The 23,348-nt window shown below is 37.9% G+C and overlaps 1 protein-coding gene across 6 annotated transcripts in view; it reads left to right on the forward strand.

Moving 5' to 3' along the window:
• The window catches only part of Gda (guanine deaminase), a 92,562-nt gene that overhangs the window by 31,273 nt on the left and 37,941 nt on the right, over nt 1-23,348 (forward strand). For 3 of the 6 annotated variants that reach the window (XR_012440473.1, XM_020161410.2, XM_020161413.2), the window contains exons 2-3: nt 5,263-5,351; nt 8,620-8,791. Coding sequence is in view for 5 of the 6 variants with exons in the window: in XM_020161410.2 (XP_020016999.1) it covers nt 5,263-5,351; nt 8,620-8,791 (261 nt within the window). In the remaining variant the exon portion in view is untranslated. Of the gene's footprint in view, nt 1-3,068; nt 4,307-5,262; nt 5,352-8,619; nt 8,792-23,348 lie in introns of all 6 variants that reach the window. The other 3 variants (XM_074052040.1, XM_074052041.1, XM_074052042.1) reach the window with 2 other exon arrangements.

Below are 23,348 nucleotides of genomic sequence, written 5' to 3' on the forward strand. Positions count from 1 at the left end.
TCTAACACAATTTTGTACCTATGATTGAATATTACTTGGTAGAATGAAATTAGGGGCACCATTACATTTTTCTTATTTTCCGTTTTTATAGATGTGAATGCTGAGAAACATTTGTGCATAAATTAAGTTGTTGAGAGTGGAGTTTTGTTTTAATAATATTGTTCAGTTCTTTGAACTTCTGAATTATTTGATAAAAATTAACCCATCATCAAAAATTGTCTTTATTAATCTCTCAGTTGGTAAGCAATAAGTGCTAGAGATATGTGACCAGGTACCTGGCGCAGGTGTTGGTAAGAGTTCATTTAAGCCTGGTGAATATGGATAGTCTATCTACCATGTTGTATGTTCTGTTCCAACACTGATTGACTACTCAAGTACAGCCCGGAGAAAGGGAAAGGTGGGTTCCATCAGGGTTGGAATTTTACCAGCTATGCCTAAACTACAAGACAATGGAAACGTGAGGTAACAAATGGTGGAATCTAACCTGCACAAGGAAAATGGTGAAAGAGATGGCTGGTGGACTAAGAAGAGTAGAGGGGAGCAGGGAAAGGGAGGGTTCTTCAAGGTAGCATATTATTTCAGTTGTTGAAGTAGGAAACAGGAACAAGAGGAATGTGTGACCACATTTGCAATTCAGAGATTTTGGAGGTGGAGTAGATGTGAGTCATGATCACATCCAAGGGAGGGGTCATGGGTTTATAACTGAAGTGAAGCAGAACATATTAAGGAGGATGAGTTCACAGAACAAGGTTATCATCTTCAGAAGGGTTGAAACCATGAGGAATGGAGAAAGGCTGGAGTGGAGAGAGAGAGTATGAGGCAGGCATCGAGGTATTTGAAGAAGGATGGAAAGATTGCTAAAGGAAACACTGAGAAAAGAGGAAAGATGTCCTAGAAATGAAAAGGAGAGCCTTAAAGAACCAGGCTCATTTGTTATCGGAAGCTAGAGCAAAACGGTTTGGAATGGTCATGGGGGGATACAGAGGGTTCCGAAGTCCTTGCTTGACCCTGAAGTATGAGCACCTGTCTTTGAGAAGCCATGCTCTCAGGGTCAGGTTGAGGAACTGAGAGCAGATATTGAAGATGTAGGGTGTTTGCTGCTTATAGAGAATAGTAACAAGAGGTCACAAGGTCACAGTGGAGGTTTTGTTAAGTGGGGAGTGGCAGGGGCTCAAGTATATGCTAAGCTTTTGTTGTTATTTGTTTTATTTGTTTATTTTTGTGGTACTGGGGTTTGAACACAGGGCCCCGTGCTTGCCAGGCAGGTGCTCTACCACTTGAGCCACTCTACCAGCCCTGTATATACACAGGTTTATGAAGACAGTGGCACAAATTAATATTACCTGGAGTGTAGCATTCCTGTTTGGGTGCTGAATGAAAAAACAAAAAAGGAGAACAGGTGGCTTTATTCCAGCAGGGCTTTTGTTTGTTCGTTTGTTGAGACAGAATCTCACCATGTAACCTAGGTTGGCCTCAAACTCTAAATCTTCCTGCCTCACCCTCCCTCTCTCTTGTTGAGATTTCAGGCATGTGCTACCCACACTCGACTTCCACCAGTCTTTGAATAGATGGGCCTTACCTAACTATTAAACATGGCTGTAAATTGATAGATATGTCTCACTTGCTCAGAATAACGAAGGTTCATATGCTGCAGAATGCTGGATTATTATTTTAGTATGTTTTTCTTTTCACTGCCAGTATGTCATTAGGATTATTTCTTGTATCTATGTTAAAAGTAGCAAATGGCATTTTGTCATTTTCTCTTTTTGCATATCTGTGTTTGTATACATGGGGGCTTTTTTAGGTTTAGTAGGATTGTGTTGGCTTTGTAGAAATGGAGAAGTTTCCATTTTTCTCTATACTCTGGAGCCCTTTACCTAGCACGGGATTTCATACCTTTACTATGAACTTCTCTGAACTTGCACTATCTAATATGGCAGCCACAGGGACAGGTACATATACTTATCACCTGAAATGTGGCTATTGAGATTTAGGAACTGAAGTTAAAAAATTTTTAAATTTAATTTCCATTAAATTAATGTAAATTTACATTTAAAAGTGAAAACTTATTTCAGCTTTGGAAAACTTTTAAGAGTGTTTGGAACAACATAGATATGTGAATCCACTTTTTGTAAATTCTATACCATTTAAGTATACAGATAAAGTAATTTCTGATAAAAATTTAGCAACCAGATTAAAATATACCTTAAATGCAAAATACAATTGTATATCTCTCAGAGAAGGTAAAATGGATTTTTAAATTGATTTCATATTGAAATGATAATCTTTTATATATGTTGTGTTAAAATATTATTAAAATTTAATTTTTCCTGTCCCTTTTTACACTTTGAGTCTTGCTATTAGAAAATTTAAAATCACTGAGTGCCAATGGCTCACACTTTTAATCCCAGCTACTCAGAAGACAGAGATCAGGAGGATTACAGTTTGAAGTCAGCTCAGGCAAATAGTTCACAAGACCCTATCTTGAAAAAAAAAAATCACAGAAAAGGACTTGTGGTCAAGGTGTAGGCCCTGAGTTCAAGCCCTGAACCAAAAAAAAAAAAAAACCCCAACAAAAAATGTAAATTTAAAATCACATGTGATTTGCACTTTTAATGAGCATCAATTTCTGTAGACAGCATTGTTAAATCATGCGCTTCCTAAAAGGTTAGTAGATCTTCCTTGGTTTCTCCCAGTTACTCATCACTCAGCTTTTATCTCTCCAGGATAAACTTTGATCATTTATATTTTGCTCAAAAACCATATATTCATATAATTTAAAAACATGTAAGTATAGTACTATACACACTTTATCTTTATTTGTTTATGGAATTCACAGTAAATCACCTTTGAGGAGTATTGATAAATTCTCTTTTTATGGTTTTTGATGAACTATATATCTGCTTTGATATTATTTTCTTTTTAAATGCTCATTGATTCCAATACATTTTTAGAATCATCAAGTTAATTTTTCTTAATTGTAGGAATTATACTTTCATTTTCTCTTCTTTTTAAAATGGGTATCTTAATGAATAAAGAAATAAATATTTGCTTTGTTTTCCTTTCAGGTCCACAAATTATGTTTCCTGAGGCATATTATCTTGCTTCTAGTTCACTAGACATATTTTATCCACCAGATTTTTTTCAGTATTTCATTCCAATGAAACATTTTTCTCACAATATTGCTTTTAAAAATAAAACACGGAAGCTGGGCATTGTGGTACGTGCCTGTAATCCCAGCAGTCAGGAGGCTGAGGCAGCAGGATTGCAAATACCAGGTCACCTGGTCTACATAGCAAGATCCTATCTCAAAAAGATTACACATATGTAATAGAAATTAAGTAAAATAGAATTAAACAGGAGGGCGTGGGTGTGCAGCTCAGTGGCAGAGCAATTGCCTTGCATTATGTACAAGGCCTTGGGTTTGATCTCCAGTATGGCAAAACAAAGAGAAACAAAAGTCAGGATTTTCTACACGTATAAATTTTCTTACTTTCTGTCTTTTTTACTTTGCAATCCATTTTTTTAGAGAAAGTAGTCACATTGTACGTTAGAGGAAAATATGAACAGACGTAATTTCTGTGTCATTTAGCACATTCCAGGCACGGGCTAATTTCACATGAGAATAGTCGCATTGAGTCACCACAGTAGCCTGTGAAGCGTGTGCCAGAGTTCTCCCTACCTTGTAGTGGGGAAGCCAGACTAAGAAAGAGTAACCGGTTGCCCGGTTCTCATCTTTGGGCTTCAGACCTCGCAAGCTTAACTTGAGAGGACCACTACAGCATCTCTTACACTCAGTACACATGGTACTGAGGAAGCAGCAGATCTCATTACAGAGCATGTCTAGCATCCAGACCTCCACAGAGCTCATGCAAAGATTCAACTTCCAGACATTTGTTAATACAGTTATATTTAGTATTAACAAATTGTGCCATGATGTAGCCACTTCTGCACTGTGGGCTTGGTTTCCAACAGCTTAACAAAAATCTTGTATTTATCTGAGGTAAGGTACATTTTCCATAACAATCATGCCCTTTAATCATTTTCAGGGGCAGGGGAGAAACAGATGACTATTAACCATAGGATCTAGCAATTCCCCTCCTAGGAATATAGCCAAAGGATTGTCAGTCAGCTTACAATAAAGACACCTGCATGCCCATGTTTACGGGAGCACTATTCACAATAGCTAAGCTATGGACACAGCCAAGATGCCTCACTGCTGATGAATGGATTAAGAAAATGTGGTATTTAGACACAATGGAACTTTATTCAACCATAAAGAAGAATGAAATTTTATCATTTGCAGGTAAATGGATGGAACCGGAGAACATCATCTTAAGTGAAATTAGCCAGGTTCAGAAAGCCAAAGGCTGCATGTTTTCTCTTATATGTGGAATATAGACCTAATACAAATACAAGCAATATTGTGAAAAACAGGTCACACTAAGGGGAGGTCACATACAAGAGGGGGAGGGTAAAATAAGGAAGTTAAGAAGGTGAATATGGTTGATATACTCCTATACAAGAATGAATATGGAATTTTTAAACCTGTTGAAATCACCGTAAGAAGGGCACTAAGGTAGAAAGAAGAAAAATAGAGGAAATGGACCAATTTCATTTATAATATATATATATATGAAAATGTCACAATGAGACTCCCTCTATAGCTATCTTAAAACAAGAAGAATGTCTTTTTTTTTTTTTTTTTTTAACAAATTCAGAGACCAGGAGGGCAGAACAGATCCTGTCTGGGGTGGAGGTTGGTACCAGTATAGGGGGGTGGATGTTGGGAAAGGGTGTAGGAGGGTGAATATAGTGCAAATATTGTGTACACATGTATGTAAATGGAAAAATGAGACCTGTTGAAACTACTCCAGGAGTGAGAGAGAAGAGGGGAAGATAAAGATGAATGATGGAGGGGGTGAATTCAACTATGATATGTTATAAGGACTTTTGTAAATGTCACAATGTATCCCCAGAACAACAATAAAAAAAACCTTCTATCTTCTAATGAGAAATTTTAAAGTTTCAATTATATCTGTATTATGTCAGAAAAGGAGAAATTACACACAGTTCACATCTATGAATGGGCAAAGGCAAACCCCTGTCTTTTTTGCCTCCTAAACTCCATCCAATTTGGTATCAAAAATATCTTTTAAAATTAACTCTGTGACTTAGTCTCCTTTAAAAAGATTTATATGCTTAATGATAGCAAATGACTATGATTCATTAATACATGGTTCTTCTTTCTTTCTTTTAAAGATAGTGTTTATAGAAGAGGCATCTCAACAAGAAAAACTGGCCAAAGAATGGTGCTTCAAGCCATGTGAAATAAGAGAATTGAGCCATCAGTAAGTCACCACCAGCATCTTCGTTTTGCTGGGTGCCATTAACTAAGTTCAAATGATTGGAGACCTACCTTGAGAGACAGAGAGACTTTTCAAATTGATTAATTAGTGGTTTAATGGGGAAGGTGGGAAGAATTAGGTAAGTAGAGAACAAGGGGCTGCCATCATTGGTTTATTTCTTCAGCAAGTCTTTTATATGCAGTGCTAGTCACATGCTCTGATTTAGAGCTTTTATTAGTGTTTTCCACTTGGTTCAAAGATGAATGGATGAGTAGGGAGTAGGGTGTCACTCAGTGGTAGAGTATGTGCTTGGTATTCACACAGCCCTGGATTTAATCCCTAGCACTGGAAAAATCGAAATGAAAAATAAGTAAAAGATGGGTAGATGTAGCCTGACAGCTATATATAGGGGTGTGTATTATTCTTTTTCCTTAGGTTATGATATGGCTGGGCCAATACTGCAGGTTTGAAATACAGTTGATGGTTTTTTATCTGAAGAAGTTGAGATTTTTCTATGGGAATTATTGTGGTGATTAAATGGAAAGAGGAAAGCTATTTCACCTCCTCTCTGTTTTGCCTATAGTCAGTGCTATTGATAGATATTTCACAATGTTTCCTGTTTCCTAAAAAGGATTTTTAACTTTTCTGGGTGAAAGTCTTACTTCAAATGCAATGAATCCCTGTTCTTCTGTTGCCTCTGAAGACTTTGTACCCTGAATTATCTTCTTTGCTCTTGTGTATCTGCTCCTGATGACCACGCTCAACAAAAAGTAACTTTTACTCTTCCCCATCCTACCTTTCATTACCAAGTTTTCCACAGAAGTTCTCCATCTGCCCAGTTCTTTCTCTAACACCCATCTCTCAATTTTTTCACTCTTTCCTCAGCCTAGGACAGTGACTAAAACATGCAGAAACTCAGTAAGTACTTTTAAGTGGAGTCTTAGGGTCATTCCTGAGGCCACACAAGAAAGGCCTTGCATCCTTGACCCTTGAAGATTTTGTCACTGGACACTACCTTGCCCTTTCTTGAAACTCTTCCTTCATTAATCTCCTGGGTTCCTTTTATTCTCCTGTCAACTGCTGGTTTATAGTGGAGCCTGATTCAGGCAGTCTGAGTCTAGAATGTATACACTTAACCCCTATAATAAACTATTCCTGACAAGTGACACGATGAACATAGGATTCTGTGTCCAGTTTCCAGTACATGTACAAATTCAGTAACTGTTAGCAGCTATTGACACCATCATTACCATTCCTAGCTCTCAATCTCTCTGTTTCTGTCTCTCTCTCTCTCTCTCTCTCTCTCTCTCTCTCTCTAGGGATTGAACCTACTCCCTCTAGTGGGCTAGGTAAGCACTCTATCACTTGAGACATGACCCCAGCCCTAGGTCTGTTATTTAAGTGAAGCATTTAGAGCTATTCATGGCTTTGCTTGTCTTACATTGGGGGGGCTATGCATACATTTCATATGGTAGCATAAAGTATTCTTTCTGATGCCAAGTTTCGAATTCAAGTCTCTTATGTGATTTAACAACATTTGGCCAGAGTGATAGCACTGCAAGTGCATACCATCTTTTAAAATATATCTGTGTTGGGTACCCATGGTTCTTGCCTGTAATCCTAGCTACTCAGGAGGCAGAGATAACGAGGATCACTGTTCAAAGCCAGCCTGGGCAAATAGTTTTCAAGACCCTGTCTCGAAAATACCCAACACAAAAAAAGGGCTGGCAGAATGGCTCAAGTGGTCACGTATCTGCCTAGCAAGAATGAGGCCCTGAGTTCAGACCGCTTTCCACACACACACACACACACACACACACACAAAAGATACCTGTTTGGTTGAGTTTGGATACTTAATAGACACTGCTGAACCGGATTAGCTTATGTGTCTGTTAATATAGGCCTGCATCAGTTCTGTGGATAGTGCTTATGAAAACTCTTAAAAAATATTTCTAGAACTTCCTAGTATGAGAATGAATAGAAATGTGAAAATTGGTGGATGATGGTAGTAGCAGAACTGATCAGAAACATGAATGATGAACCAGATGTGCAGAGGCAGAGGGGTCATGAGCACCAAGCCAGCTCACTCTACATAGAGAGATTCTGTCTCATAAACTAGCATGCCCTTGTAGACATGAACTGCAGGACTGGGCTGGGTGAGGAGCTGTCCAGTACTGGAGGGTCCACGGACTGCCAAAGTCAACCTCAACAGCATTTACAAGAAGGCTCAAAATCTCTTGGAAAGAGAGAAATATGTATATGTACACGTGCCTACAGTTCTGAGTGTTAAATTTATAAACTCGCTTTCCCATAGAAAAAGTTTAAACTAGGTCATGACTACAGAATATGTTCAGAAATACCATGTGATGATAAACATTATTTAGAGGCTTTGTGTATAAAACATTGTACAGTCGGCCTTCTGTGTCCATGGGTTCTGCATCTGTGTATTCAACCAACCATGGATCACAAATAAATATTTTTAAAAATTGCAAAGAAAAAAAAAGAAAAGAAAAAGAAAAAGAGAGAGAGGGAGGGAAGAAAGAATGGAGGGAGATAGGAATGAAAGAAAAGGAAGGAAGAAAGGAAGGAAGGAAAGAAGGAAGGAGAAAGAATCATAAGTGGCGGTCACCACATTCACTTAACCGTTCATACAGTGACCCATGTATACTCTTGTTTCCTAAGGTCACTGTTCTTGAACCAGCCCCAGTATGTTCTTGCCGCTTCTACTTTAGAATTCAGCACCTTGAGCTCATGAGGAGGGACTAGCCTTCTTACAGCCAGCCAAGATCTAGATGACCATTGAGCCTAAAATTGTAACCACTCTGCTTCTCATGTTCAGTCTCTCTTAGTGATATGTGTACATATTCCTCACCATGGTTCTAGAAGCTTTGAATCCCTCCTCTCCCATTTTTGCTCTCTATCTTAGAACCACCAGTTATGAGAACAAAGTCATAGGTTTAAGTTATAATTTCCCTCATTTCTTGCACTACAACTGCTTTGTTTCTCCTCACTTCTGTGCATTTTCCTCCCTTCATACTTTCTGATTAACCCTATACCTGTCACATTGCAACTTAGGAACTCGGTCTTAGCAAGCTTTGTTCTTACTTCCTGACCTCTTAGTAATAGAGAACATAAGGTTATCAGATTGCATCAGCTACAATCCTATGTAGGATAGACAATTAAATCATTGTCAAGAGAAAATGAGATTTTAAAGGAATAATAAGTCACAAAAGATGTTATTAAATGATTTCCCTCTCATTTTAATTTCCAGTGAGTTCTTCATGCCTGGGCTGGTTGATACACACATCCATGCTCCTCAGTATTTCTTTGCAGGAAGCAATGTAGATCTGCAGCTTTTGGATTGGTTGACCAAATACACATTTCCTACAGAACGCAGGTTCCAGAACCTTGACTTCGCTGAAGAAGTATATACCAGAGTCGTTGTAAGTATCCTGAGTGTGAGTATTGTATTATGCTTTTTGTTTTGCTTGATACAGAGTCCTTCTATATAGTCCAGGCTGGTCTCAAAACTAGTGATCTTCCTGCCTCTGCCTTCTGAGTGCTGGGATTATAGTCCTCAACCACTATGCCCAGTAAAGTGCTTGATCCATTTATTTATTTATGTATTTATTTTTGGCAGTGCTGGGAATCAAACCTGGGTTTCACACATGCTAGGTAAGTGCTCTACCACTGAGCTACATCCCAGTCCTTTGCTTGATTATCTATAAAAACGTCATCTCTAGGACCAGATTTAAAGTAATAAAGCATGGGCAGTTAAGGCTTTGATGGCCCATGACAACTCTTTTTTAGTTCTTTTGCAGTCCACTGAGTTGATAAGCACCTTACCTACCCAATTGCAAAGAAAGAATTTGAATCTAAGTTCCACAAACCCCATTCTGGTGGTCTCTATGTCACTCTCTTTCAATTCTTGTATTTTACCAAATTTGGGTTTAATGCATGTGTGCATTCCCTCCATCCTGCCAATTTATAATGCCATTTCTGGGGACCATGTGGAATAGCTGTGTGACCTTTGGAAAGTTCTGTGACTCACTTCTCCCATCTGTAAACATAGTACCTATTTCATAGGATTGTTACAATAATTCAACAGGTTGATGTTTGAGAGATTCTTAAAATAGTACCTAGCACATGGTAAAAGCTATACATATATGTTTGTTTTAAAAAATGCTCAAGAAAATTTAAGATTAAAAGTCCAAATTACCATTGGAAGGACATTACATTATTATGGTAGATTTGCAAGAAGAAAAAAATAGGACAATTCCATATTACAGGCAGTTGGGAGTGTGACTTGAATGACTTGAATGTTGACACCACTAGAGGGAACTCGCAGGCCAGTTCAGTCACTGAGCAGTGATTTCAGTGTGTGCTCACTACAAGACTCTGAAAATGTCCTTCCTTGTACTGTATCAAGAAAATTATCTCCCAGGCCTGGAATTTTGTTGGACCCACTGACAATTTTCCTTCTCAGGTGTTACCTACATGGCAGCGACTAGCCTCGCCACCCTGCCAGTTTCCCAGGTCTTGCATCATTCCAGCCTTAAAGAGTCAAAACAAATGCTAAATTCTCACTTGTCTGGCTTAATTATAAATTCGATATAATTGTGGGCCTCGTGCATTTTGCATGCATCCACATGACAGCAGAAAATCTGAGGACTGAAAGCTATGTATGAAGTTGCTGGCACATTGAGTGAAGGAATTGTGTTAACCACACACAATATTTATCCCCCAAATTTATTTATATCCTGCATTGTTCTAAAAGGAGTTTGAGATAGCTTAAAATTTCATAGTATACAGTGAAAGAAAATGAGTTGTCAAGGCACAGCAAAAGAAAAATAGGGGAATAGAAAACTAAAACAGAGAAACCAACGTACACCACAGAAGGTGGTATCCCTGCTCTAGTTAGAATTGGTCACAAATTTGGCTTTAAGTTCTAATGCCTGATTCAGAGAGAGAAATCAGATACGAAATGAAATTCATACTGGGTTTATGATTTTTTTTTTGTGGGACTGGGGTTTGAACTCAGGGCTCTACCACTTGAGCCATACCCAGTCCAAGGGTGTATGATTTTTAAAACCAAATTTGTTAAGAGAAACAATATCTATTCTTCCCACTGAAATTTAAGAAAATTAATTCTAGTATTCCTTAATGTGGATGGATGCTGTGTTTTCAAATGTATTTGTAGAAATGTAATAGTATCAAATTATCCAACTTGCTGAGTGTGGTAGCACACACTTGTAATCCTTTTCACCAAATAGGAGGCTGAAGTAGAGGATTATACACATTTGAGACCTTCCTGGCCTTCAGAGAAAGACCCTGACTAAAAAAAAAAAAGGAACCCCCAAAAGTCCAACTATATCAGACTTTCATGATTAAAGAGAGGAAATATCCAGAAATATCCTTCAAGCAATATTCATAAGCATTTCTTGCATCAGAGACTTAGGTCTTTGATGTCAATGAATACAAAATCAGCTTTACTCCTGACAAGCCCTTGCAGTGCACACATCCCATGTTGTGGACATGAACAGGTCTATCCTCTAATAGTGGGATGAGCTGAGGGTACTCTTGACGTCTGTTTGAGAAAGTTGCTCTCACTGGGCACTGGTGGCTCATGCCTGTAATCCTAGCTACTTGGGAGGCTGAGATTGAAGGGAGGGGCTCAGGTTTCAAGGCCAGCTTGAACAAATAGTTCATGAGACCCCATTTCCAAAGTAGCCAGAGCAAAATGGACTGGAGGTGTGATTCAAGCATTATAGTACCTGCTTTGCTAGCACCTGCTTTGCAAGAGTGAAGTCCTGAGTTCAAACCCTGGTCCCACAAAAAAAAAGTTGCTCACTAGAACCTGTCTCTAGGCTGAAGATTTCCTGTAGCAATATAAATGATCCAAAGGAAGTACCATGAATAGAACCAAACAGCTTTGTATTTTCTTCCCCCAGATAACAGTCAGATCTATTTCAACATATGTGCTCCATAGATTATGGCACTGGTAAATTAATCTGCAAATAATTTAAAATAGTCATTAACAAACATTTCTTAGAATTATTAAGAAAAATGTCTCAACCACTGTAGATGGATAGTGGATGCAGAGACTAGAATGCAGAGCACACAGATGCCTGTGGGCAAGAGCAGAGCTGGAAGTTCAGGCCCTGCACAAGTCCAGCTGCCCTTCTTGTCCTGTAGGTCCAAACAAAACGACAAATTCAAGTCCAAAACCCCAAGCTCACCTTCTTTCAGGAACTCTAGTCCCATAAGAATAGCCAAAACTTCTCACATCAAGGGCAAAAAACCTCAAAGCTGTTTCTAAGAATCATTCTGCTCAACTTCTAGCAAACCTTCCCCTACCTTGCACATGAGGCTACAGAAAAGAAAGCTGTTTTACAAAGCAAGTTTGCTCTGGCAGGTAAGAAAAAAATAGACTGTAAATCTAGAGAACAGAAGGGGCCAAATCACCTGAAGCTTTCAGCTGGCAGCTACTGAAGACCTAAGTGAAAACGAAAGAGAGGACAGGAGTGCCAGGCATGAACTGAAGGACTCCAGGAACTTCCTGTAGAAAAGCCCCCCAAATGAAACAAACCTTGAATGAGTAAAAGAATAGTGTATGTTCAACTTGGGGTAAGCACTACATCAAAGGATGTGAAACCTACCTACCAAGGTTGCAAGACTAGTTGAAGCTTACTCAAAAGTCCTAACACACAGCTGCTTGCTGACAGGCTTCTCATTGCACTGATTCAATTCAGACATCTGCTTCTTTGGTGGTGCCCAACCCTGAGCTGGGCTCCCAGGGGTTTGAGATGCAAAGAGAAGGGCACTATAAGATGGCAAATGACCTGACTCCTTGTCACAGGACTGGCAACTCAGTTCTGAGTGTGGCCCTTGTTTTTGGCACAGAGCAGAGAAGGGAATGGTTGAACTTAGCCTTGAATAGCATGTTCTGTTATTTGTATTTTATTGCAGATTTCAGGGATGACAGATTGAATCATTTTTAAATGTTTGTTCACACACCAGAGCTTGATGCTTTTCTTTTATATGAATTATAGACAGAGAGGAGCACATAATTTATCACTTCCCCCATCCCCTTTAAAAAAATTACAGACAGATTGCTAGCACAATGGAGAGGAAACCACATTGGAGATGGACTCTTTTTTATACCTCTTCTACTGTCATATTCATATATCCAAATGGACATTGTCCTCTAAGATTATTACCTGGCACTGATTTATAGCTATTATATTATGAAAGACTATGTAGCAATATGTCAGTGTACAGAATGCATCCCAGGCCTTTTTACATGTATGTCTGTCTACACATAAGTATAAATGAATTTACATAGCAGCTTTTCCACTTGAGTTTCTTATAGACATTAAAAACAACAAATAGGCCTCTTCCTAAGAATCATTGTTATTCTTCATGTGTTTTTATGCCTCCCTCTAAATGAATGACTGAGTTGGTGGAAAGTGACTGCATTTTATTCATATTGTTCTTTTGTTCTCAACGTTAAAAGTAATCTATCTCTTAAAAATTGCAGTTTAACACTTGTTTGGTGAACTTGTGCCACTTTAACCCTCTCACTATCATTTCCATTTTGTTACCTTTGTATTATGGGAACTTTACATTGAAATATTGTATAAAGTATTTGTAGTGATTGAAAAATAAAGTTTTAAAAATTTTAAAAAAAGAAAAAAAATGCCAGTATGCCAAACCTAGAATGACTCTAAATATTGCAAATGGAATGAGAGACTGCGGTTTCAAAGGGGACTGAAATGAACTAAGAGGACTAGAATTTCAGGAACTTGCCCAAATTATAGGGAACAGATGATCAATAAGATCCAAGACAAACAAGTTGCAAATATTCTTCTGGGTTATAGAGTGAGTATATTTATTCATTTCAGTGATTGCAAAGATGAATAAGGAAGAATCCAACTAATTCCAAATACATATCAAGTTATTAAAGTACAATGTAAAAATAGAGAAGTTAGTCATTTTTCTACCTATTTTAGCTCACTAGAAATTATCTATTTTTTGAGATAATTTTTTGAGATCATGGTATGTAACCCAGGCTTTCTGCCTCTGTTCCTAAGTATCAGGATCACAGGTGTGTGCATCAAACCTAGCATGAAATCATGTAATCTTTTAAAAGTCCATTGTTACAGGCTTTAAAAAATTTTTTTAATTCATTTATTCACATGTGCATACATTGTTTTGGCCATTTCTCCCCCCGCCTCTGCCCCTTCCCTCTCCCCCCCATCCCTCCTCTGTTCATGGTCATCTTAAGTTGGAATCTGTTTTGTGCTCATAAATCTTGGTCTCAAAATTTTTTATCAAAAGTTGGAGACCGAAGAATGGTTGGGAAATATGGCCAACAATTTGATGCTATTCCTGACAGATTTCTTTATGAACTCTTGTCTCCTGGGAAACTTATTTCTCTGTTTCTCTCTGTGTCTGTCTGTCTGTCTGCCTCCCTCCCTCCATCCCTCTCTCCGTCTCCCATTCAGTATACTGTCCCTTCAGTGGACTCTTTCATTTATTTACTACTATTAAGAAGATATTGACACTTCTTTTTTTTTTTAATTTTATTATTCATATGTGCATACAAGGCTTGGGTCATTTCTCCCCCCTGCCCCCACCCCCTCCCTTACCACCCACTCTGCCCCCTTACTCTCCCCCCCAACCCCTCAATACCCAGCAGAAACTATTTTGCCCTTATTTCTAATTTTGTTGAAGAGAGTATAAGCAATAATAGGAAGGACCAAGGGTTTTTGCTGGTTGAGATAAGGATAGCTATACAGGGAGTTGACTCACATTAATTTCCTGTGCATGGGTGTTACCTTCTAGGTTAATACTTTTTGATCTCACCTTTTCTCTAGTTCCTGGTCCACTTCTCCTATTGGCCTCAGTTGCTTTTAAGGTATCTGCTTTAGTTTCTCTGTGTTAAGGACAACAAATGCTAACTAATTTTTTAGGTGTCTTACCTATCCTCACCCCTCCCTTGTGTGCTCTCGCTTTTATCATGTGCTTAAAGTCCAATCCCCTTGTTGTGTTTGCCCTTGATCTAATGTCCACATATGAGGGAGAACATATGATTTTTGGTCTTTTGGGCCAGGCTAACCTCACTTAGAATGATGTTCTCCAATTCAATCCATTTACCAGCGAATGATAACATTTCGTTCTTCTTTGCATAAATTTCCATTGTGTGTAGATACCACATTTTCTTTTATTTTTTTTTTTCATTTTTCTTTTATTATTCATATGTGCATACAAGGCTTGGTTCATTTCTCCCCCCTGCCCCCACCCCCTCCCTTACCACCCACTCCACCCCCTCCCGCTCCCCCTCCTCAATACCCAGCAGAAACTATTTTGCCCTTATCTCTAATTTTGTTGTAGAGAGAGTATAAGCAATAATAGGAAGGAACAAGGGGTTTTGCTGGTTGAGATAAGGATAGCTATACAGGGCATTGACTCACATTGATTTCCTGTGCGTGGGTGTTACCTTCTAGGTTAATTCTTTTTGATCTAACCTTGATAAAAGCGAGAGCACACAAGGGAGGGGTGAGGATAGGTAAGACACCTAAAAAGCTAGCTAGCATTTGTTGCCCTTAATGCAGAGAAACTAAAGCAGATACCTTAAAGCAACTGAGGCCAATAGGAAAAGGGGAACAGGTACTAGAGAAAAGGTTAGATACCACATTTTCTTAATCCATTCGTCAGTGCTGGGGCATCTTGGCTGTTTCCATAACTTGGCTATTGTGAATAGTGCCGCAATAAACATGGGTGTGCAGGTGCCTCTGGAGTAACCTGTATCACAGTCTTTTGGGTATATCCCCAAGAATGGTATTGCTGGATCAAATGGTAGATCAATGTCTAGCTTTTTAAGTAGCCTCCAAATTTTTTTCCAGAGTGGTTGTACTAGTCTACATTCCCACCAACAGTGTAAGAGGGTTCCTTTTTCCCCGCATCCTCGCCAACACCTGTTGTTGGTGGTGTTGCTAATGATGGCTATTCTAACAGGGGTGAGGTGAAATCTTAGTATGGTTTTAATTTGCATTTCCTTTATTGCTAGAGATGGTGAGGATTTTTTCATGTGTTTTTTTGCCATTTGAATTTCTTCTCTTGAGAAAGTTCTGTTTAGTTCACTTGCCCATTTCTTTATTGGTTCATTAGTTTTGGGAGAATTTAGTTTTTTAAGTTCCCTATATATTCTGGTTATCAGTCCTTTGTCTGATGTATAGCAGGCAAATATTTTCTCCCACTCTGTGGGTGTTCTCTTCAGTTTAGAGACCATTTCTTTTGATGAACAGAAGCTTTTTAGTTTTATGAGGTCCCATTTATCTATGCTATCTCTTAGTTGCTGTGCTGCTGGGATTTCGTTGAAAAAGTTCTTACCCATACCTACTAACTCCAGAGTATTTCCTACTCTTTCCTGTATCAACTTTAGAGTTTGTGGTCTGATATTAAGATCCTTGATCCAATTTTGAGTTAATCTTGGTATAGGGTGATATACATAGATCTAGTTTCAGTTTTTTGCAGACTGCTAACCAGTTTTTCCAGCAGTTTTTGTTGAAGAGGCTGCTTTTTCTCCATCGTCTATTTTTAGTGCCTTTGTCAAAGACAAGTTGGTTATAGTTGTGTGGCTTCATATCTGGGTCCTCTCTTCTGTTCCACTGGTCTTCTTGTCTGTTTTTGTGCCAGTACCATGCTGTTTTTATTGTTATTGCTTTGTAATATAGTTTGAAGTCAGGTATTGTGATACCTCCTGCATTGTTCTTTTGACGGAGTATTGCCTTGGCTATTCATGGCCTCTTATGTTTCCATATAAATTTCACGGTAGATTTTTTTATCTCTTTAGTGAATGTCATTGAAATTTTGATGGGAATTGCATTAAACATGTAGATTACTTTTGGGAGTATCGACATTTTTACTATGTTGATTCTACCAATCCATGAGCATGGGAGATCTCTCCACTTTCTATAGTCTTCCTCAGTCTCTTTCTTCAGAAGTGTATAGTTTTCCTTGTAGAGATCTTTCACATCTTTTGTTAGGTTTACACCTAGGTATTTGATTTTTTTTGAGGCTATTGTAAATGGAATTGTTTTCATACATTCTTTTTCAGTTTGCTCATTGTTAGTGTATAGAAATGCTAATGATTTTTCTATGTTGATTTTATATCCTGCTACCTTGCTATAGCTATTGATGATGTCTAGAAGCTTCTGAGTAGAGTTTTTTGGGTCTTTAAGGTATAGGATCATGTCGTCTGCAAATAGGGATATTTTGACAGTTTCTTTACCTATTTGTATTCCTTTTATTCCTTCTTCTTGCCTAATTGCTCTGGCTAGTAATTCCAGTACTATGTTGAATAGGAGTGGAGATAGTGGGCATCCTTGTCTGGTTCCTGATTTTAGAGGGAATGGTTTCAGTTTTTCTCTGTTAAGTATAGTGCTGGCTGTAGGTTTGTCATATATAGCTTTTATAATGTTGAGGTACTTTCCTTCTGTTCTTAGTTTTCTTAGAGCTTTTATCATGAAATGATGTTGGATCTTATCAAAGGCTTTTTCTGCATCTATTGAGATGATCAAGTGGTTTTTGTCTTTGCTTCTGTTAATGTGGTTTATTACGTTTATTGATTTTCATATGTTGAACCACCCCTGCATCCCTGGGATGAAGCCTAGTTGGTCGTGGTGAATAATCTTTTTGATGTGTTGTTGAATTCGGTTTGCCATTATTTTGTTGAGGATTTTTGCGCCAATGTTCACTAAGGAGATTGACCTATAGTTCTCCTTTTTGGTGGTGTCTTTGCCTGGTTTTGGGATAAATGTAACACTGACTTCGTAAAATGTGTTTGGCAGTTTTCCTTCCCTTTCTATTTCATGGAACAGTTTAAGGAGGGTTGGTGTCAGTTCTTCTTTAAAGGTCTGATAGAATTCAGCAGAGAATCCATCTGGACTTTTCTTTTTGGGGAAACTCTTGATTGCTGCTTCAATTTCATTTTGTGTTATAGATTTATTCAGGTGATTAATTTCCTCTTGGTTCAGTTTTGGATGATCATATGTATCTAGAAATCTGTCCATTTCTTTTAGATTTTCAAATTTATTTGAATATAGGTTTTCAAAGTAGTCTCTGATGATTTCCTGGACTTCCATGGTGTTTGTTATCTCCCCTTTTGCATTCCTGATTCTACTAATTTGGGTTTTTTCTCTCCTCATTTTAGTCAGGTTTGCCAGGGGTCTATCGATCTTGTTTATTTTTTCAAAGAACCAACTTTTTATTTCATTAATTCTTTGTATGGTTTCTTTGGTTTCTATTTCGTTGATTTCAGCTCTTATTTTTATTATTTCTCTCCTTCTATTTGTTTTGGGATTTGCTTGTTCTTGTTTTTCTAGGAGTTTGAGATGTATCATTAGGTCATTGATTTGGGATCTTTCAATCTTTTTACTATATGCACTCATGGCTATAAACTTTCCTCTCAGGACTGCCTTAGCTGTGTCCCATAGGTTCCAGTAGTTTGTGTTTTCATTTTCATTGACCTCCAGGAACTTTTTAATTTCCTCTTTTATTTCATCGATGATCCATTCCTCATTAAGTAATGAGTTATTTAGTTTCCAGCTGTTTGCATGTTTTTTGTCTTTACTTTTGTTGTTCAGTTCTACTTTTACTGCATTGTGGTCAGGTAGTATGCACGGTATTATTTCTATTTTCTTATATTTGCTGAGACTTGCTTTGTGCCCTAGGATATGATCTATTTTGGAGAAAGTTCCATGGGCTGCTGAGAAGAATGTATATTGTGTAGAAGTTGGATGAAATGTTCTGTAGACATCAAGTAGGTCCATTTGATCTATTGCATATTTTAGATCTTGGATTTCTTTATTGATTTTTTGTTTGGATGACCTATCTATTGATGATAATGGGGTGTTAAAGTCTCCACCGACCACTGTGTTGGCGTTTATATATGCTTTTAGGTCTTTCAGGGTATGTTTGATGAAATTGGGTGCGTTGACATTGGGTGCATACAGGTTGATGATTATTATTTCCTTTTGGTCTATTTCCCCTTTTATTAGTATGGAATGTCCTTCTTTATCTCATTTGATCAATGTAGGTTTGAAGTCTACTTTGTCAGAGATAAGTATTGCTACTCCTGCCTGTTTTCGGGGGCCATTGGCTTGGTAAATCTTCTTCCAGCCTTTCATCCTAAGCCTATACTTATTTCTGTAGGTGAGATGGGTCTCCTGTAAGCAACAAATTGTTGGATCTTCCTTTTTAATCCATTTCGTCAAGCGGTGCCTTTTGATGGGTGAATTAAGTCCGTTAACATTAAGTGTTAGTACTGATAGGTATGTGGTGATTCCTGTCTTTTAGTTGTCTTAGTTGTTTGGAGGTTTGGTTGTGTGTACCTAAGTTGAGGTTACTCTCTAATGTCTTGCTTTTTCTTTTTCAGTGGTTTGGTGCTGCCTGTCTTTTCATGGTTAAGTTGGGTTTCACTTTCTGTGTGCAGAATCCCTTGAAGAATCTTTTGTGGTGGTGGCTTTGTGGTCACATATTGTTTTAGTTTCTGCTTATCATGGAAGACTTTTATTGCTCCATCTATTTTGAATGATAGTTTTGCTGGGTAGAGTATCCTGGGGTTGAAGTTATTTTCATTCAGTGCCCAGAAGATCTCACCCCATGCTCTTCTTGCTTTTAATGTTTCTGTTGAGAAGTCTGCTGTGATTTTGATGGGTTTACCTTTGTAGGTTACTTGTTTTTTCTCTCTTACAGCCTTCAATATTCTTTCCTTAGTTTCTGAACTTGTTGTTTTAATGATGATATGTCGTGGGGTAGTTCTGTTTTGATCTAGTCTGTTTGGTGTCCTGGAGGCCTCTTGCATCTGTATGGGAATATCTTTCTCCAGATTTGGGAAATTTTCTGTTATTATTTTGTTGAATAGATTATGCATTCCCTTCGCTTGCACCTCTTTTCCTTCTTCAATGCCCATGATTCTCAAGTTTGGTCTTTTAATGGAGTCGATGAGTTCTTGCATTTTCTTTTCACAGGTCTTGAGTTGTTTAATTAATAGTTCTTCAGTTTTTCCTTTAATTACCATTTCATCTTCATGTTCTGAGATTCTGTCTTCTGTTTATTCTATTCTGCTGGATTGGCCTTCTGTTTTGTTTTGCAGTTCTGTTTCATTCTTTTTTCTCAGGTTTTCCATATCTTGGCTGGTTTCCTATTTAATGTTGTCTATTTTTGTTCTGAGTTCTCGTATCTGTTTATTCATTGTGTTCTCTGTTTCACTTTGGTGTTTATACAGTGCTTCTGTGGTTTCCTTTATTTCTTCTTTTGCTTTTTCAAATTCTCTATTTTTGTTGTATTGGAATTTCTTGAGTGTCTCCTGTACATTTTGGTTGACCCTATCCAGTATTATCTCTATAAAATCCTCATTGAGTACCTGTAGTATGTCTTCTTTTAAATTATTCTTGTGGGCTTCATTGGGTCCTTTGGCATAGTTTATCTTCATTTTGTTGGAGTCTGGATCTGAGTATCTGTTTTCTTCATTCCCCTCTGGTTTCTGTACTAATTTTTTGCTGTGGGGAAACTGGTTTCCCTGTTTTTTCTGTCTTCCCGTCATTGTCTTTGGTGTTGTTACTGTCCCTGCACTGTGTGCAATTAAGTATTTTCTAGCTTGTAATAATAACAATGGTAATATTTAGAATGGAAGGGTGAGCTGAGATGGAAAGAAAGAAGTTAAAGCAAAGGGAAAAACAAACACACAGACAAGAAGGAGAAAACAGAACAAGGTATCAGACAAGAAGGTTTCAAAGGTATAAACAGGGAGTATTAGTGTACTAATCAACAGTAAGCTGAACAGACATTAGAGAGACAGAGAGAGGATTGAAAATAAAAAATAAAAACAATAAAGATAAGAATAAAAATAAAAAATAAGTAAATGAAAGAAATATCTATATATAAAATTGAATTAGAGTAAAATGAAAAATAGAAAATTAAAAAAAAAACCCCAAAACACAAAAAACCTCTAAGTTCAAATGCAATGAAGTTTCAGTCTTAATAATTTGGGTGTCCATTTCAGTCTCCAATCCTGGAGATGGTGCCTCAGATGTTGTTCTGTAGTTGTCTCATCAAAGGGGATGCATAAAGTAGAACAAAACTATACACACACACTCACAAAAACACCACCAAGTGTCCCAAGTTCAAATGCAGTACAGTTTCAGAAAGTTTTTCAGCTTGCAGGTGTAGTTCGTTTGTTCTCTCATCAAAGGTAGGGAGACAAAAAAAAAGAGTCTGGAGACAGTCCTGTGAATGGTATCTGTGGCTGTGGCTTGCCTGCCCGCTGCTGTCAGCCTGCTGTTGCTGGCCGCATTATTTTTGCAGATCTGTGGGGTGAACTTAGCACTCACTTGGCCCAGCAGGCTTTGTTTACTCAGAGTTCTCCTGTGCGGGAGCCTCTGCTACAAGCTTTCCCCTTTCCAAGCACTGGGAAAGGTGATACTGCTCCTGCGGAGAACTTCTTGTTTTTCTGCTAGAAGTAAAGGATGTTTACTGTCCAGCTGCATCAGTATAAAAGTATTACAGCCTTTCTGACAGTTTTCCTATCTTCACCATGTCATTAGAAATGTTCTGTAGTGCAGAAGAGCTCCCCAGCTCCTATTCCCTGAATTCCCTGAATCATCCTCCACTCCTCCCTTTTTTTTTTTTCCCTTTCCTCTCTCTCCTTTCTCTCTCTCCCTCAGTCTGCCGGGTGCTCGCGGAACCCGATCTTGACACTTCTGAATCTACTTTCCTGTCTCTGAATTTTTTCTTTCTTGTCACATTCTTAAACAATGTTGCAGCCCAATTTTGTGAATCACGAATTCACTCTTGCTGATATGATAGTCTATTCTTCAGGGAAACACTGATCCATTCTACTCATCTAGGATATAATTATACATAATTTATGTGTCTTGTGGTCTCAGTAATTCTGCTTCCTCAGATATTCATGTAATAAATATTTGCTGAGCACACACTAAAATGTAGACCCTTTTCTATTCACTTGAAGATCAAATTCATTGCCTCAGACATGAGATTAGCTTTTCACCTGGATTTGTGATTCTGATAGAGCAGACAGATTCTAAGTATCCTCTACTGGCAGGCAGATGTTTTATTTCATGTACAAAGTGACTTAAAATTTTGAAAGATTGACAAAATCCAAGTATCCAAAGTCTTTTTTGACTTTAGGAATTGACTTCACTGGACTCTCATTTACTCTTTTCAGTTGTCTGAAGCCGAGTAGAGGTTGCAAAGCAGGACATTTATTTTCCTGTTATCTTAATTCCACATTATTTTGTTCCTGCAAATGCATTAGCTTCTTGACTCCTGCCCTACTGAAGACTGAGAACAGTGGTGCAAATGCTAGCTCCATACACATCACAGCCTTAGAAAGCACAGAGGTTACAGAGCATTGTCTCCTCTGGTTTGCACTGAAAGATTAAGACTTATTGTTCTGGCTGCTTCTCATGTCTCACACCACAGCTCTTTCTCTTCAGTCTCTTTTCCTGTCAACTCATTTCTCGTTAATTTGGTATTCATTTACAAATGTCAGTATACCCTATCTCTAAATCTCATGAAATAATTACTGCTAACATCACATTGCCCCTGAATGTGCACAGTCATCAATTTTCCAGTCTACAAAGAACACTCTTAGGCCTTGATGTTTCACCTGAAAAAAATTTTTTTTATCAATACAGTTTATCATTTATCCACCTCAAAATACCTCTCTTCAATTTTATGTAGCCAGACTTTGGACTAATTTTTGCTTAATAGTCTAGATTTCTTCCCAGTGATGCATTATACATCCCAATAGTGTGTCCCTACATCTAAAATCTCAGCTCATGGACGTCAAGAGCAGAGCAATGGTCACTATGGGCAGAGAGGAGGACAAGGATGGGGATAGATTGGCTAATGGGTAGAAAGTTAAAGCTAAGTTGGACAAATACATTCTAGTATTCCACCACACAGAGGGTAATTATGGTAAACAATAATGTTCAATTCAAAATAGCCAGGAGAAAGAATTTTGAAGGTACTCATCACAAAGAAAAGTGAGCATTTAATATGATGGAAAATGTCTGTTCTGAATTGAAAAACACACAATATATAAATGTACCCTGCAAAGATGTGCAATTATTATGTCAATTCAAAAAATTAAATTAAAAAATTAAAGCTAAAAGAAAGCCCTCATCTTGCAAAGGAGGAAACAGATGTTGAGAAGGTCAACCAACTTTCTCAAGGTCATACAGTTCATAATAGGAAGAAAGCAAGCAAGAATCCAGTCTGGAAGTTTCCCTCACACTTTAAGTAGGATCTGCTGAAGACAGACCCATGAGATCCACATTTGCTGGCTTCTGAACCTCATTATAGTATGAAATTTGGGGCAGTAAAGATGCCCTAAATGTCCTGTGAGAACAGCTTTCTTCTAGCCATTCATTTTTTTCTAGGAAAGAATGCTTTTGCCCCCTTTTGGGAGTGGTAGAAGTAATACGTATGTATTCTGGAGAATGTCAGCCAAATGTCCATGAAAATCTATAAATACTATCCAGTTTCAACAGAGAGTACATGTTTCCTATAACGAACAAATTAGGAGTAGTTGGGTGACTTCAGCTGGGAGTTTGTCCATACATAGACCTCCAGCCAATCACCTGCTAGCATACACACTTCCCATCATCTTCCCAAGTTATTTCCAGGTCTTAACCATGCTTTTTCTTTTTAATCTGCCAGAAGGATGTTGAAATGTTTCCTCTGCTCCTGTCTTCTCTCATATTCTTCTTGGGGGTTAATAAATTCTGTACTATTTTATTGTTATGTTAGTAGAAATTTGGTAAGAAAAAAAGATAGATACATGTTATCTATCTGCCAGGTTGAACTAGAAGTCTGGCTGAATAATTTTACTTGGTAATAGATAGAAAAATTTCATTTATGTACTCCCAAATGTGATAAAACTTGGATATCCTTAAACAATCCTAAGAA

This window comes from Castor canadensis, chromosome 13 (assembly GCF_047511655.1).
Source record: "Castor canadensis chromosome 13, mCasCan1.hap1v2, whole genome shotgun sequence".
Taxonomy (NCBI): Eukaryota; Metazoa; Chordata; class Mammalia; order Rodentia; family Castoridae; genus Castor; species Castor canadensis.